This window comes from Rana temporaria, chromosome 6 (genome assembly GCF_905171775.1).
Source record: "Rana temporaria chromosome 6, aRanTem1.1, whole genome shotgun sequence".
Taxonomy (NCBI): domain Eukaryota; kingdom Metazoa; phylum Chordata; class Amphibia; order Anura; family Ranidae; genus Rana; species Rana temporaria.
In genome coordinates, this window is record NC_053494.1 from 9,383,908 (window position 1) to 9,396,148 (window position 12,241).

The 12,241-nt window shown below is 49.7% G+C and overlaps 1 protein-coding gene across 1 annotated transcript in view; it reads left to right on the forward strand.

The window, feature by feature from the left end:
- Positions 1 to 12,241, forward strand: part of LOC120943025 (interferon-induced very large GTPase 1-like) — a 50,813-nt gene that overhangs the window by 18,179 nt on the left and 20,393 nt on the right. Inside the window, exons 2-3 of the mRNA XM_040356076.1 lie at positions 1,674 to 1,774; positions 9,167 to 9,256. Of these exons, the coding sequence (XP_040212010.1) occupies positions 1,756 to 1,774; positions 9,167 to 9,256 (109 nt within the window). The 5' untranslated portion in view covers positions 1,674 to 1,755. The remainder of the gene's footprint in view (positions 1 to 1,673; positions 1,775 to 9,166; positions 9,257 to 12,241) is intronic.

Consider the following 12,241-nt stretch of genomic DNA (forward strand, 5'->3'; position numbering starts at 1 on the left):
ACACACCCCCTCTCTCACCTTCCCCAAAAAAAGATGAGGGGGGGGGGGGGGGGCAGGGGGTGATGTAGTCTCGGGGTTGATGGGGAATTTGGCAGCGGGTTATTTGTCAGGTGAATGTGCCACCAGATGCAGTGCCGCTTGCCACCCATAGCCTGCCACCAGATGCAGTGCCGCTTGCCACCCATAGCCTGCCACCAGATGCAGTGCTGCTGTCACTCCCTCTGCATGAGCCACGTGCGTAGAAGGAAAGGAGTGGCGTCACTATCTGGAGAGTGAAGATCACACCAGTCCCTGTTGCTTGCCGCTGGGTGCCGGAGAAGGAGGAGGTGCCGAGGTGGGCGGGGACAGCAGTGCTGCACTAGGCGCAGGCCTCGGTCTCGGTCTCACTGTCTGAGAGTTAATTGTCACTGGTTGAAAGACGCCAGGCAGCGCCGGCCCTAGCAACCAGTTACGGAAATGTACTTATTAGTTAGTAAGGGGTGGCTGTGTCCTCTATTTCATTCCGGGACACTGTATTGTCCCAGAAGGAAGGTACCCGGGACCCAGGACAGACATGTCAATTGCGGGACAGTCCCGGGCAATCCGGGACACGTGGGCACCCTAGGTGTTGGTGGTGCCACAACACTGTAACTCCTCCCAGATACTCTGGAACGGGCCCTGCTTTGAAATATTAGATCAAAAATTGTAATTACATGGCTCTGTTAAACAGGGGCAGAAAAATTGGGTTTTAGGTGTTGGTGGTACCAGAACACTGTAAGCCCTCACAGTTACTCCTGTTGAGCGCAGGAACGGGCCCTGCTGTGAAATATTAGATCAAGAATTGTAATTACTGTACAGAGTAAGAACAGATACTGAGAATTACACCCGACATACAGGACAAGAGAAGTGGTACTGTGCAGAGTCCATACATACAGAATAAGAACAGATACCGAGAATTACACCCGACATACAAGACAAGAGAAGTGGTACTGTGCAGAGTCCATACATACAGAATAAGAACAGATACCGAGAATTACACCCGACATACAGGACAAGAGAAGTGGTACTGTGCAGAGTCCATACATACAGAATAAGGAGAGATACCGAGAATTACACCCGACATACAGGACAGGAGAAGTGGTACTGTGCAGAGTCCATACATACAGAATAAGAACAGATACTGAGAATTTCACCCGACATACAGGACAAGAGAAGTGGTACTGTGCAGAGTCCATACATACAGAATAAGAACAGATACTGAGAATTACATCCGACATACCGGACAAGAGAAGTGGTACTGTGCAGAGTCCATACATACAGAATAAGAACAGATACTGAGAATTACACCCGACATACAGGACAAGAGAAGTGGTACTGTGCAGAGTCCATACATACAGAATAAGAACAGATACTGAGAATTACACCCGACATACAGGACAAGAGAAGTAGTACTGTGCAGAGTCCATACATACAGAATAAGAACAGATACTGAGAATTACACCCGACATACAGGACAAGAGAAGTGGTACTGTGCAGAGTCCATACATACAGAATAAGAACAGATACTGAGAATTACACCCGGATATTTTTTATATAGATAATCAGAAGATGAAAATGACAAGGGCCATTTATAGACTAGAAATCAGAGAGGGACCGACAAATATCTATAATATTTAATATTTCTCTTATAACAGAAGCCGATCTCCTTGCAATAAATCTGTGAAGAATGCTGTGATGGTCATCATCTGTCAGATCTGAATACACCGGACAAGAAAAATGGAAGGTGATAATGAGGGTGGGTAAGAAACATTCCTGCACTATAAGGCCTCATGCACACTTATAAAAACGTCAGTAGCTTTGCAGTGAGTTTTCAAAGTTTTTGCAATATCGTTTTTTTTAGCATTAGCATTTTTCAGCTAGAAACCACCTCTCTGCTATTAGTCAGGGAGGTGGCCTTGAGGCATAGGAGAAGCATGTTGTGAGTCATCTCGGAAGGCTCCAGCGCAAGCCGGCCAAAGCTGAGCTGGCAGCTGACCTCCCTTCTGGTTTGATCTCCCGACATGCAGGCAGGGGCTCAAAGGTGTCTGGTGACCGGGCAGTTCAGTCACCGAGGTCCCGCTTTCGTTAGCTGGTGTCGGGGATTTTGTAAGGTCAGAGCAGGTCAGAGCTCCCGGGCACAACGTCTTCCCGGAAGTCCCGCGCATGCGCACTCTTTGATTTGAATTTTTTTGCTTTTAAAAACGTTTGTTAGATTCTCTGATCATTAGTGGGGTCAACATTTTTTATCAGTATAAGGACTGCCCTTCTTTCTATTCGATATGATTAACCACTTGTCCACCGGGCCTATTTTGGCACTTCTCTCCTTCATGTAAAAGTCCCAATTTTTTTGTTAGAAAATTAACTCCCAAACATTATATATTTTTTTTAGCAGACACCCTAGGAAATAAAATGGCGATTGTTACAACTTTTTTCTCGTACGGTATTTGCGCAATCATTTTTCAAACGCCTTTTTTTGGGAACTGGCTTCTCCAACAGTCATGTCAATAAACATGGAGTATCAAACCGTTTTCTATACTCTAGTGTCACCAGTGACAACAAAACAATAGATTGTAAGAAAGGAGAGGAGAATCAAAGAGAGAAAAGAAAGAGAGAAAGAAAAAGTCCAGAACAGAAAGGGAGTTTAGGTTACCGCGTCTGCTACCTCGCCCGCTCCCGGCGTGTCCTCCCTCCGATGCCACTCGCTCCAGACCTTGTTGTGGGCGTCCATGCCATTGTGTATCCTAGCTGTCATCCGTTCCATCAGCTCCACGTCCTTGAACCTGGCGTAGAGGGCCTCCTGGGATGGGGGTGTGGACTTCTTCCAATTAAGGGCTATCAGACACCTAGCCACGGTTAGAATGTGCCTAAGTAGTTTTTTGTACGGCTTGGCAAGTCGGGGTTGGGAGATGCCTAGCAAAAATTGTTTAGTTGTCAGGGGGATTGGTGTCTCAAAAAGACGGGTAAGTAGTTGTTGCGTGGACTGCCAAAACGGGGTAATGAGGGGGCACGCCCAATAGATGTGGAAGAGAGAGCCTCTGTCTTGATGGCAACGCCAACATCGATCAGAAGTGGAGAGGTAAATTTTATGGCGTATGACCGGGGTTTGATACCAAAAAAAAAGGATCTTATATGAGTTTTCTTTATACAGGGTACATAGGGATGATTTAGCTGCCTGCCTCCAGACGGCCTGCCAGGCCTCCATTGGCAGTGACTCTCCTAGCTCCCTCTCCCACCTCAGCATATACTCATGCTTCCCCCGCCCCGGCCAATCACACGCATTCAGGAGCTGGTAAATGTCTGTGATCAACCCCCGTCTGTGGCGTCCCTCCAGAACAATACGTTCAAATGGGGACGGTTGTGAGAATTGGAGCCTTGGGGCTATCGGTTGTGCCTAGTGTCTTATTTGTAGGTAGCTATAGAATACCTGTCTGGGTAGATCGTGTTTCTCCTGAAGCTCCGAGAATGTTAGCAGCTTGCGGGACCTAGGGTCGACTAAGTGCCCAAAATGGAATAAATCCCGAGAGGCCCAGGGCCAGGACATCTGGTGAGTTAGGCTGTCTGGTATTTTGGGGTTGCAGACAAAAGAATTCAGCAAAGAGCACTCGGACTTGAGCACCACCTCTCGGGACATCTTGCGCCAGAGCCCCTGAAGTAAAGACATCGAGCCAAGCAATCGGTCAGGTTCTACCTTCACACCAACATCCCACAAGAGGCTATTTGGGTGGACCGGGGCTAACCATATTTTTTCTATTTCCGTCCACTTATTAAAGGACCTCTGGGGGAACCAGGAGACTATCGCGTGCAGCTGGGTGGCTTGGTAATATCTAACGAGGTTAGGGAAAGCCAGACCTCCATCTCCCCGCGAAGCTGTCATGACTGACCCGGGGATCCTATGTTTCTTGTGGTTCCAGACAAACTTCAACATGTCACTCTGGAGTCTGCGAAGGTGGGCATATGGGATCGGGATGGGTAGCGTCTGAAAGAGGTAGAGGAGCTTGGGATAAATGACCATTTTAAATGCCCGCTACGCGGCCCAGGAGCGAGAAATTATGTGCCTTCCACTTTTGGAGAAGGCCTCTAACCATCCGGTAGAGGGGGGGGAAGTTAGCCTGGTAAAGGGAGCCGAAGGATGGTGTGATATGCACCCCCAAGTATTTAAGGGATGAACTCTCCCAAGTATAGGGGAAGTTCGACTGCAGATGTTGGACCTCAGCCCCCGGGATGTTAATTGGGAGGGCTGCTGACTTTGAAGCGTTCGTCTTATATCCCGACATTGTCCCGTATTTATCAAGTTTGGCATGAAGGTTAGGTAGGGATATTCTGGGTTGGGTCAGGGTGAGGATGATGTCTCCTGCAAATAGAGACGTCGTAAATTCTGTTCCCCGCACCGAGATACCCCTAATTTCCGGGTTCCCCCGTATGGATGCCGCCAGGGGCTCAACACAAAGGGCGAAGAGCAAGGGTGAGAGTGGGCATCCCTGGCACGTGCCGTTCGCTATCTGAAAGGGGGAGAATGTGGCAAAGGGGGTCTTAACCTGGGAGGTAGGGTTTGAATAGAGATGCTGTACCGCCCGTAGGAAAGGTCCTTTGAACCCCATGTGGCGCAATGTAGCAAACATAAAGGGCCAGCTCAGGCGGTCGAAGGCCTTCTCCGTGTCTAGACTCAGAATCAGGGCTTCCGCCCCGTCTCTGTTGGCTACATCGATCAGGTCAATGACCTTCCTGGTATTGTCCCCTGCCTGACGTAGAGGTACAAAGCCCACTTGGTCCTTGTGGATCAGGGAGGGGAGGATAGCATTCAGCCTAACCGAGAGGAGTTTTGTAAATATCTTGAGGTCCGAGTTCAATAGAGCTATGGGTCTGTAACTGGCGCAGGAGGCCGGGTCTTTACCGGGTTTCGGTATGAGGGTCAGAAAAGATCCCTTCATATCGCTCGAGATTGGGGTCTGATGGAGAAAGGCATTAAATAGTGTGGTCATGTGGGGGCTGAGTAGTGGGAGAAAGGTCTTATAGTACTCGTAGGGTAATCCGTCAGGGCCAGGGGATTTATGGGCAGGGAGGTCCTTCACAGTTGCTGCTATTTCTTCCGCTGATATGGGAGCGTTCAAGCCCTGTAGGTCCGCCACCCGGAGTCGGGGTAGGCCTGCCTGCTCTAGATATTGGGTCATACGGGCCGTCAAGTCAGGGGAGGGTCGTGTGGAACCTCTGGTTTGTTATACAGGTCCGTGTAAAAGTCTGTAAAGGCTCCTGCTATGTCACGAGGGTGAGTCAGAAGATCGCCCCCCCTATTCTTAATCTGATGTGGGGTAGAGGCAAGGGCCGGTCCGCCAGTTTCCTGGCTAGGAGTGTTTGCGCCTTGTTGCCCTTGTCGTAATAAAGTTGCTTAAGGCGGATCAGTGCTTTCTTTACTCTGCCTAGGGCGAGGTCTCGAAGTGTCATGCGCGTTTGGACAATCTGTTTAAGGAGTGTAGTGGACAGGTTCAGTAGGAGCTTAGCTTCAAGGGCCTTCAGCTGCTGTTCCGCTAGCGCCTTGGCGGCATCGGCATCCTTCTTCATAGCTGAAGAAAGGGCTATGCATTTTCCCCTGAGCACGGCCTTGTGGGTGGCCCACAGGGTGGAGACGGAAATGCCCGGAGTGTCATTTTCAGCGAAATAATGCTGCAGAGTCACCTCCAAATCCAACCTCGAGGGGGCATGTTGCAAGAGGCAGTCATTAAGCCTCCAATTATAGGGCCAGCGGAGGGGGTCATTTAAGTTCAGGGAGAGCGTGATAGGGGCATGATCCGACCAGGAAATGGGTAGCACACTAGCCGATTCCGCGATACGTAACGTGTTGTTATTTACAAAAAAATAGTCTATAGTCTATACGCGTGTGTGTGTGGTGTGGGGCCGAGTAAAATGTATATTGGCGGTCACCCGCATGAAGGGCCTGCCAAGCAGCAAAAAGTGCGTTTTTCCTAGTCAACTGGCGAAACAACTTGGAGTCCCTAAGAGCCCGGGTCTGCGAGGTCTGGGCATTTGCCACTAGGCGGTCCCAAGTAGCCGAGTGCGCCAAGTTAAAGTCTCCTCCAATCACCAGAAAGTCATGGGACTCCCGAAAAAGGTGGGTGTGTACCCTGGTTAGAAAACGGTGCTGATGCGTATTGGGTGCGTAGACTACGCAAAAGGTAATGGCCTGTTCCTGCCAGGAGCCCCTGAGGATAAGGAAGTGTCCCTGTGGATCTAGATATGTGGAAGAGCATGAAAAGGGGGTCCCCTTTTTAAAGAGAATAGTGACGCCTGCTCTCTTATTTGGCCCAAAAGCCTGGTACACCTGGGGGAAGTATCTGGATGCAAATGTGAAGGAGTCCCCTTTATCGAAATGAGTTTCCTGCACCATTATAATGTCTGCCCCTGACTGCCTAAACTCTCGGAGCGCCAGGTGGCGTTTTTGTTGGAGTTGAGTCCGTGGACATTCAGTGAGAAAATTCTAGCCATGACAGAGGAGGGGGTGCACTGCAGGTATACTTATCTGGTGGAGCTGAAGACGTGACCAGGTCAAGGAGCGCAACACCGACGCAAGGAGGCAGCAGGGCTGAGGTGCAAACCACGGAGGACAGGAGCAGAGAGTTCTAGAGGGGAAAAAGGAGAAAAGAGTTAGAACATTCGTAATAAAAACAGTAAACATTTACATGTAGGCTCTGGTTGACCAAGGGGTCATGGGCCTAACAAGTTCTGATCGGACTCCCCGACCGGGATATCTAAGAAGTCCAGGCTGGGGAGACTCGGAGGGACCAGGGTCCAGGGAGGAACTCTCAAGTGGAGAACCACAAGGGCGGATCAGCATCCGGGATGCCGATCAGTCCAGGTAGGGGCCACTTCGGGGCAGCCCGATAAACAAAAAACAAAAATGTGGTGAGGGCCTTCGGGGGAAAGGCACGTCAGTGAAGCGCATGAGCTTCCAAAAACAAGGATCAGTACTTGGTGTTTTCCGGCCGGGCAGGTCGGGCTACGTAGGCTGTGCAGCTGGTAACCGGGGGGAGGGCTCTCCGATATTGGGGCCCCCAGATCTGTGCTTAGAGGATCGACTGGAGGACTCTGGACCTCTGGAGCGCTTGTTCGGTGGGACCTTCTGCCAGACCACCGGCAAGGGAGGGGGAGTGGCCACCAGGTCCCAGTCAGGCAGTTGAGGGACAGGAATGCCCAGGGCATCACAAATGAGTCCAAGTCTTCAGGGTAGCGTAGGACCGCTGATCTCCCCTGGTGTTCGGCGGTCAGGCTGAAGGGAAAGCCCCATCTATAAAGAATGTCTTTGTCTTGTAGGGTGCGCAGTAGTGGTTGCAGGAGTCTCCGCTTCTGGAGCGTGATCCATAAAAGGTCTGGATAGATCTGCACCGGGGAATTGTCAAATACCAAGTTGCGGACAGAGCGGGCTTTGCGCATAATGGTTTCTTTCAACGGGTATGATTGTATTCGACAGATAACGTCCCTTGGTTTGGAAGCGGGCCCTTTTGGGAGAAGGGTCCTATGAGCTCTGTCCATTTCAGTGTGTTTGTCCGCGGGTGCCCTCAGGAGATTGTTAAACATCGTCTGGAGCGTTTTCTGCAGATCCTCAGCCTCCTCCGCCTCAGGGAGGCCTCGCACTCTAATGTTGTTCAGGTGCCCCCTGTTGTCCAGGTCGTCTATGTGGCGTTGCATATCTCGTAGCATGAGGCGGTGGTCAGAACCCTGAAGTTGGGTTCGATGTACTGCCAGTTTAGTCTCCTGGATCTCTTCCTCGGCCATCTCTACCCTGTCGGCTAGGTGTTTAAGGCCTGCTTAGATGTTTTGGATCTCGGTCCGGCAGGTGGCCTTCACGTCCGCAATCAACTGCTTAAAATCCTCTTTTGTGGGGATGGCTTGCAAATAGGTCTGCCAGGAGGGCTGCCCAGCCCCATCTGACCCCCATGGCGGGGGAGGGGGTGTGGGGTTCAAGTGGCGGTGGGTCTCCGTGGTGGGACCTGTGGTCTGGGGCAGGGGATGCTCAGGCGGGGGGGCCCACGACTTGGCCCAGGGGGGGCTGCAGGGTGGAAATCAGGGAAGCGTCCCCCTGAGGGGTTAGACGGGTCTGTGCTATGTGGGCATAGGAGGGGGGGTGGTGGGCTGCCTCATGTGCCTCAGACTGGCGTATCTCTCTGGAGCGTGAGGCTCTCTGGGCCTGTGGTGGGTCCGGGGCCCACACCGAAGGGGGGCTATGTGCCTGAGGTGTGCTCAGCCTCTCCATCGCAGGGGGGTGTAGTGGGCTCGGCAGGACCGGGAAGTCCAGGAGTGCATCCGGGGGAGAGGAGGGCATAGAGGCAGAGTCCTGTGTCCCCGGGGCCTGTGCTGCATGCAACAATCTGGGAATGTCCTCCGTGCCCTGCATGAACTGCGACGGAGGCTGTGTTGCTGCCTGGTCACCGCATGCCGCGGGCGGGCCGTTAGGCGGGCATTGGCGGTCACTCACCGCTTGCTGGGACCCATCGGGGTCTGATGTCCTCGACTGGGATGGAGATAGATCCTGGGGGATCTGCGGCAGGCTGGAATCCTGTGATGACGGCGGTGAATGGACGTGGCGGCGGGAGGCCTCGGTGTCCGGCGCCATCTTGCTGTGACCACCCGGCAGCATATCAGGCACCCAAAAGTAGTCCCTGAAGGACATGGAAGCTCCGGGAGGCGGTAAGGACGATCCTCTGGCTGAGGAGGATCGAGTGGTGCGGGTGGAGCTCATTAATCTGTGGAGATTTCCCCCGAAATTGGCCTAATTGCTGCGGGCTAGTTAGGAGCTCCTAAGCAGAGCGTCCGTCCAGGTCGGCTTCCGGTTACGCCCCCCTAGGGCCCACTTTTGATCCTGCACGGGCCCACTGATTTCATGATACGCTCCTGGTTTAACTAAACATATTTATGCATAGTGGTAGGGATACTAGTCTACAACAATTAGCCCTCATTGTCAAATTGTTCTCATAAATTAAGGATAGATTTCTGTTTAAATACTGTGTGAAAATATATATATATATATTTTTTAAATAACTGCTTTTTGTATAGTGTGTATTGTTAACGCATTTAAGTACAGTAACAAGCATGCTATAGGGATTAACCCTAATGGTTTATTTTTCTAAGTGATTTAAGGATATGTTATTATTTGTAACAGGCACATGGAACAGATTGTCGAAGTTGGCGTCAGGAGTGTGGGGTATTGTGCCTCGATTATTTTCACAGGAACCTTCAAGCTCAGAGCCAGGTACGTGGAATATTAAACCTCAAGTTCAGTTTACAGTTAATTATGTTTGCACTTTACTGTTGTATCGCTATGTGAGGTTTATGCAAGCCTTCTTCCGGTGTGTGGGTTCCTACATGACACAGGGACATATCATATTTAACCACTTCAGCCCTGTCCCCCCTTCCTGACCAGGCCATTTTTTGGGATGCGCTACTTTAACTGACAATTGCGCGGTCGTGCGACGCTCTACCCAAATAAAATGTATGTCCTTTTTTCCCCACAAATAGAGCTTCCTTTTGGTGGTATTTGATCACCTCTGCACTATTTTTTGCGTTATTAACGACAATTTTAAAAAGAAAAACAATATTTTTTACATTATGCTATAAAACATATCCAATAAAAAAAATAGAATTTCATCAGTTTAGGCCAATATGTATTCTGCTACATATTTTTGGTAAGAAAAATCCCAATACGCATATATTGATTAGTTAGCGCAAAAGTTATAGCGTCTACAAACTATGGGATATTTTTATGGAATTTCTTATTTATTTATTTTTACTAGTCCCTAGGGAGTGCTTTCTAACTGTGTGGGAGATGGTTTGACTGCACAAAGAAAGAGATCTGTGTTCCTGCTTAGCAGAAACACAAGATCTCTCTCTTTCCCTCTGACAGAACAGCGATCTGCCTTGTTTACATGGCAGATCGTCGTTCTGCCTCTTCCTGGAACGATCGCGGGCGGCCAGCGGACATCGGGTCCGCTAGACTCGCTAAATTAGCTTCCCCTCTGTTTAATCAGCGCATGATCACACCTCCGGCATCGCACGCATGCCCCCCAGAGAGGATGGGTGAAGCGGGCGGGGACTGTGCCCATGAGTGCAGGCGGAGAGAGCAGAGTGTGCCAGTGAGTGCAGGTGGGGAGGATGGGCGGAGCAGGCCGGAAATGTGCAGTGTGCAAGCAGTAAGGGTGGGAGGAGCGGGTGTAGAGGATGGGCAGAGCGGGACTGTGCCCGTGAGTGGGAGCGGAGAGGATGGGCGGGGACTGTATGCCCGTGAATGACCAGGGTACTATCTCCCAGGAGGTGGCGACAGCGGGCCCCCCTACAGTGGCGGAACTCAAGTGCCCAGTCGCAAGCTAAGTGCCTATATAAAGGTCAGCTGTGGGAGGGACCCTACAGCCAGAAATGTTGTGAGTGGGCCTACAGCAAAGAGTATGACACAATATGGCAGAGGGTTCCATCAACAGTAGGTGAGTAGTTGTCCTATCCAAGGAAAAGTTGGGTGGGGACTTGTGAAGTTTGATGCCAAGGCCTGTTCTGAGCAAGCAACCTCCTGTGTCCAGAATGCAGCAGGACCTAGAAGCTAGTGGAGATCACTGGAGTAGTGGTGTCTAATAGTGATTTTCAGATTCTAGAGCACTTGTGTCAAACACAAGGCCCATGGCCCGAATCCAGCACGCCAGACCATGTCATATGGCCATCACACCTATCCTGCAGCTGTGGCACTCCCCTCACCACCGCCTCCACCTTGTCTCAGCAGAAGTTAGGAGGGCAGAACTCTTCCACCAGATCCTGCACTTCTCCATGCATACGCAAAGAGGCTCGTCTCTGCCAGCCCCCTGACTTAACAGTCGGCAGCAGAGAGGAGGACAGAATCAATCCACACATCAGTCCAACACACAAAGAACAGCCAAAACAACCACACCTTAAGCAAATTTGCAACAAAATAACCCACCATCCACAATCAACCATCTAAACCAAACCACAGGGAACCACAACAGACCAGAAATGAAGGGCCAAGCCACACGGCACGGCAACTAATCGTTAAATTACCCTACCCATTGGAGAGTTAACGCCTTAATGAAACAGCTGATATCCAGTTACACATTAAGCCCCCCTGGACTGAGGTACTTAAATATATAAATCTATTTATATAAATCGAAAATACCTCATGGAGTGGGATTGTATAGGCAACGAATAATAAAAATTTCAAAAATATATATGAAAAAATAACAATTTATTACAAAGCGTCGGCTTTTCAGCTACAACTTTACCTCCCCTATGGTGATGGTACCGTATGCCGGACAGTATCTGCATCATCTATGTTTTGTTTTGTATTATGTGTATCCATACAACTCTCGAGATATTTAATAATTTTGTACATGTTGTATTCATTTTTGTAATAAATTGTTATTTTTTCATATATATTTTTGAAATTTTTATTATTCGTTGCCTATACAATCCCACTCCATGAGGTATTTTCGATTTATTTCTAGTACTATGGGATGATGGCAACTACATGCTATCATATGTGAGTTGGTTCTTTTTTCCTATATAAATCTATTTAGTCTCCCTCCTAGAGAGGTCCATAACAATGTCAGACCCCCTTCAGGAGGGATACAACCCACCTGTGCCCCAAAATTGGCAGATAGGTCTTTATCATGCTGTTTTTTTTTCTAAAATGCAATGATATGCTGTGTTGTCGGTACCCTAATAGTATATTCTGTATGTGTTCGGAAATCCGCTGTTTTAGGGGGCCTTTATTTTGGCCCACATAAATTAGGCCACATGGGCCATCACACATGATAAATTCACAGATCTTATATTGCTTATCCTCAACAGTTGATTTAATCACATGGGCCCGGATTCACGTAGCATTTACTCCAACGTATCTCGTGATACGCCGCGTAAGTCTAAATGTGCGCCGTCGTATCTGTGCGCCGTGCCCACAGAACTAGATACCCCTGAAAATAGGCTTCATCTGACCGACGTAAGTTTCCTACGCCGTCGCATATTTACGCTGGCCGCAAGGGGCGCTCCCATTGATTTACGATTTGATTATGCAAATGAGTGAGATACGCCGATTCACAAACGTACTTGCCCGGCGCATTAATATACGCAGTTTACGTAAGGCTTACGTCCGGTGTATAGTTATTCCCCATCTATGAGGCGCAATTCATGCAAAGGTATAGACCAGGGAACAGCCGTCGTATTTTACGTCGTTTACGTA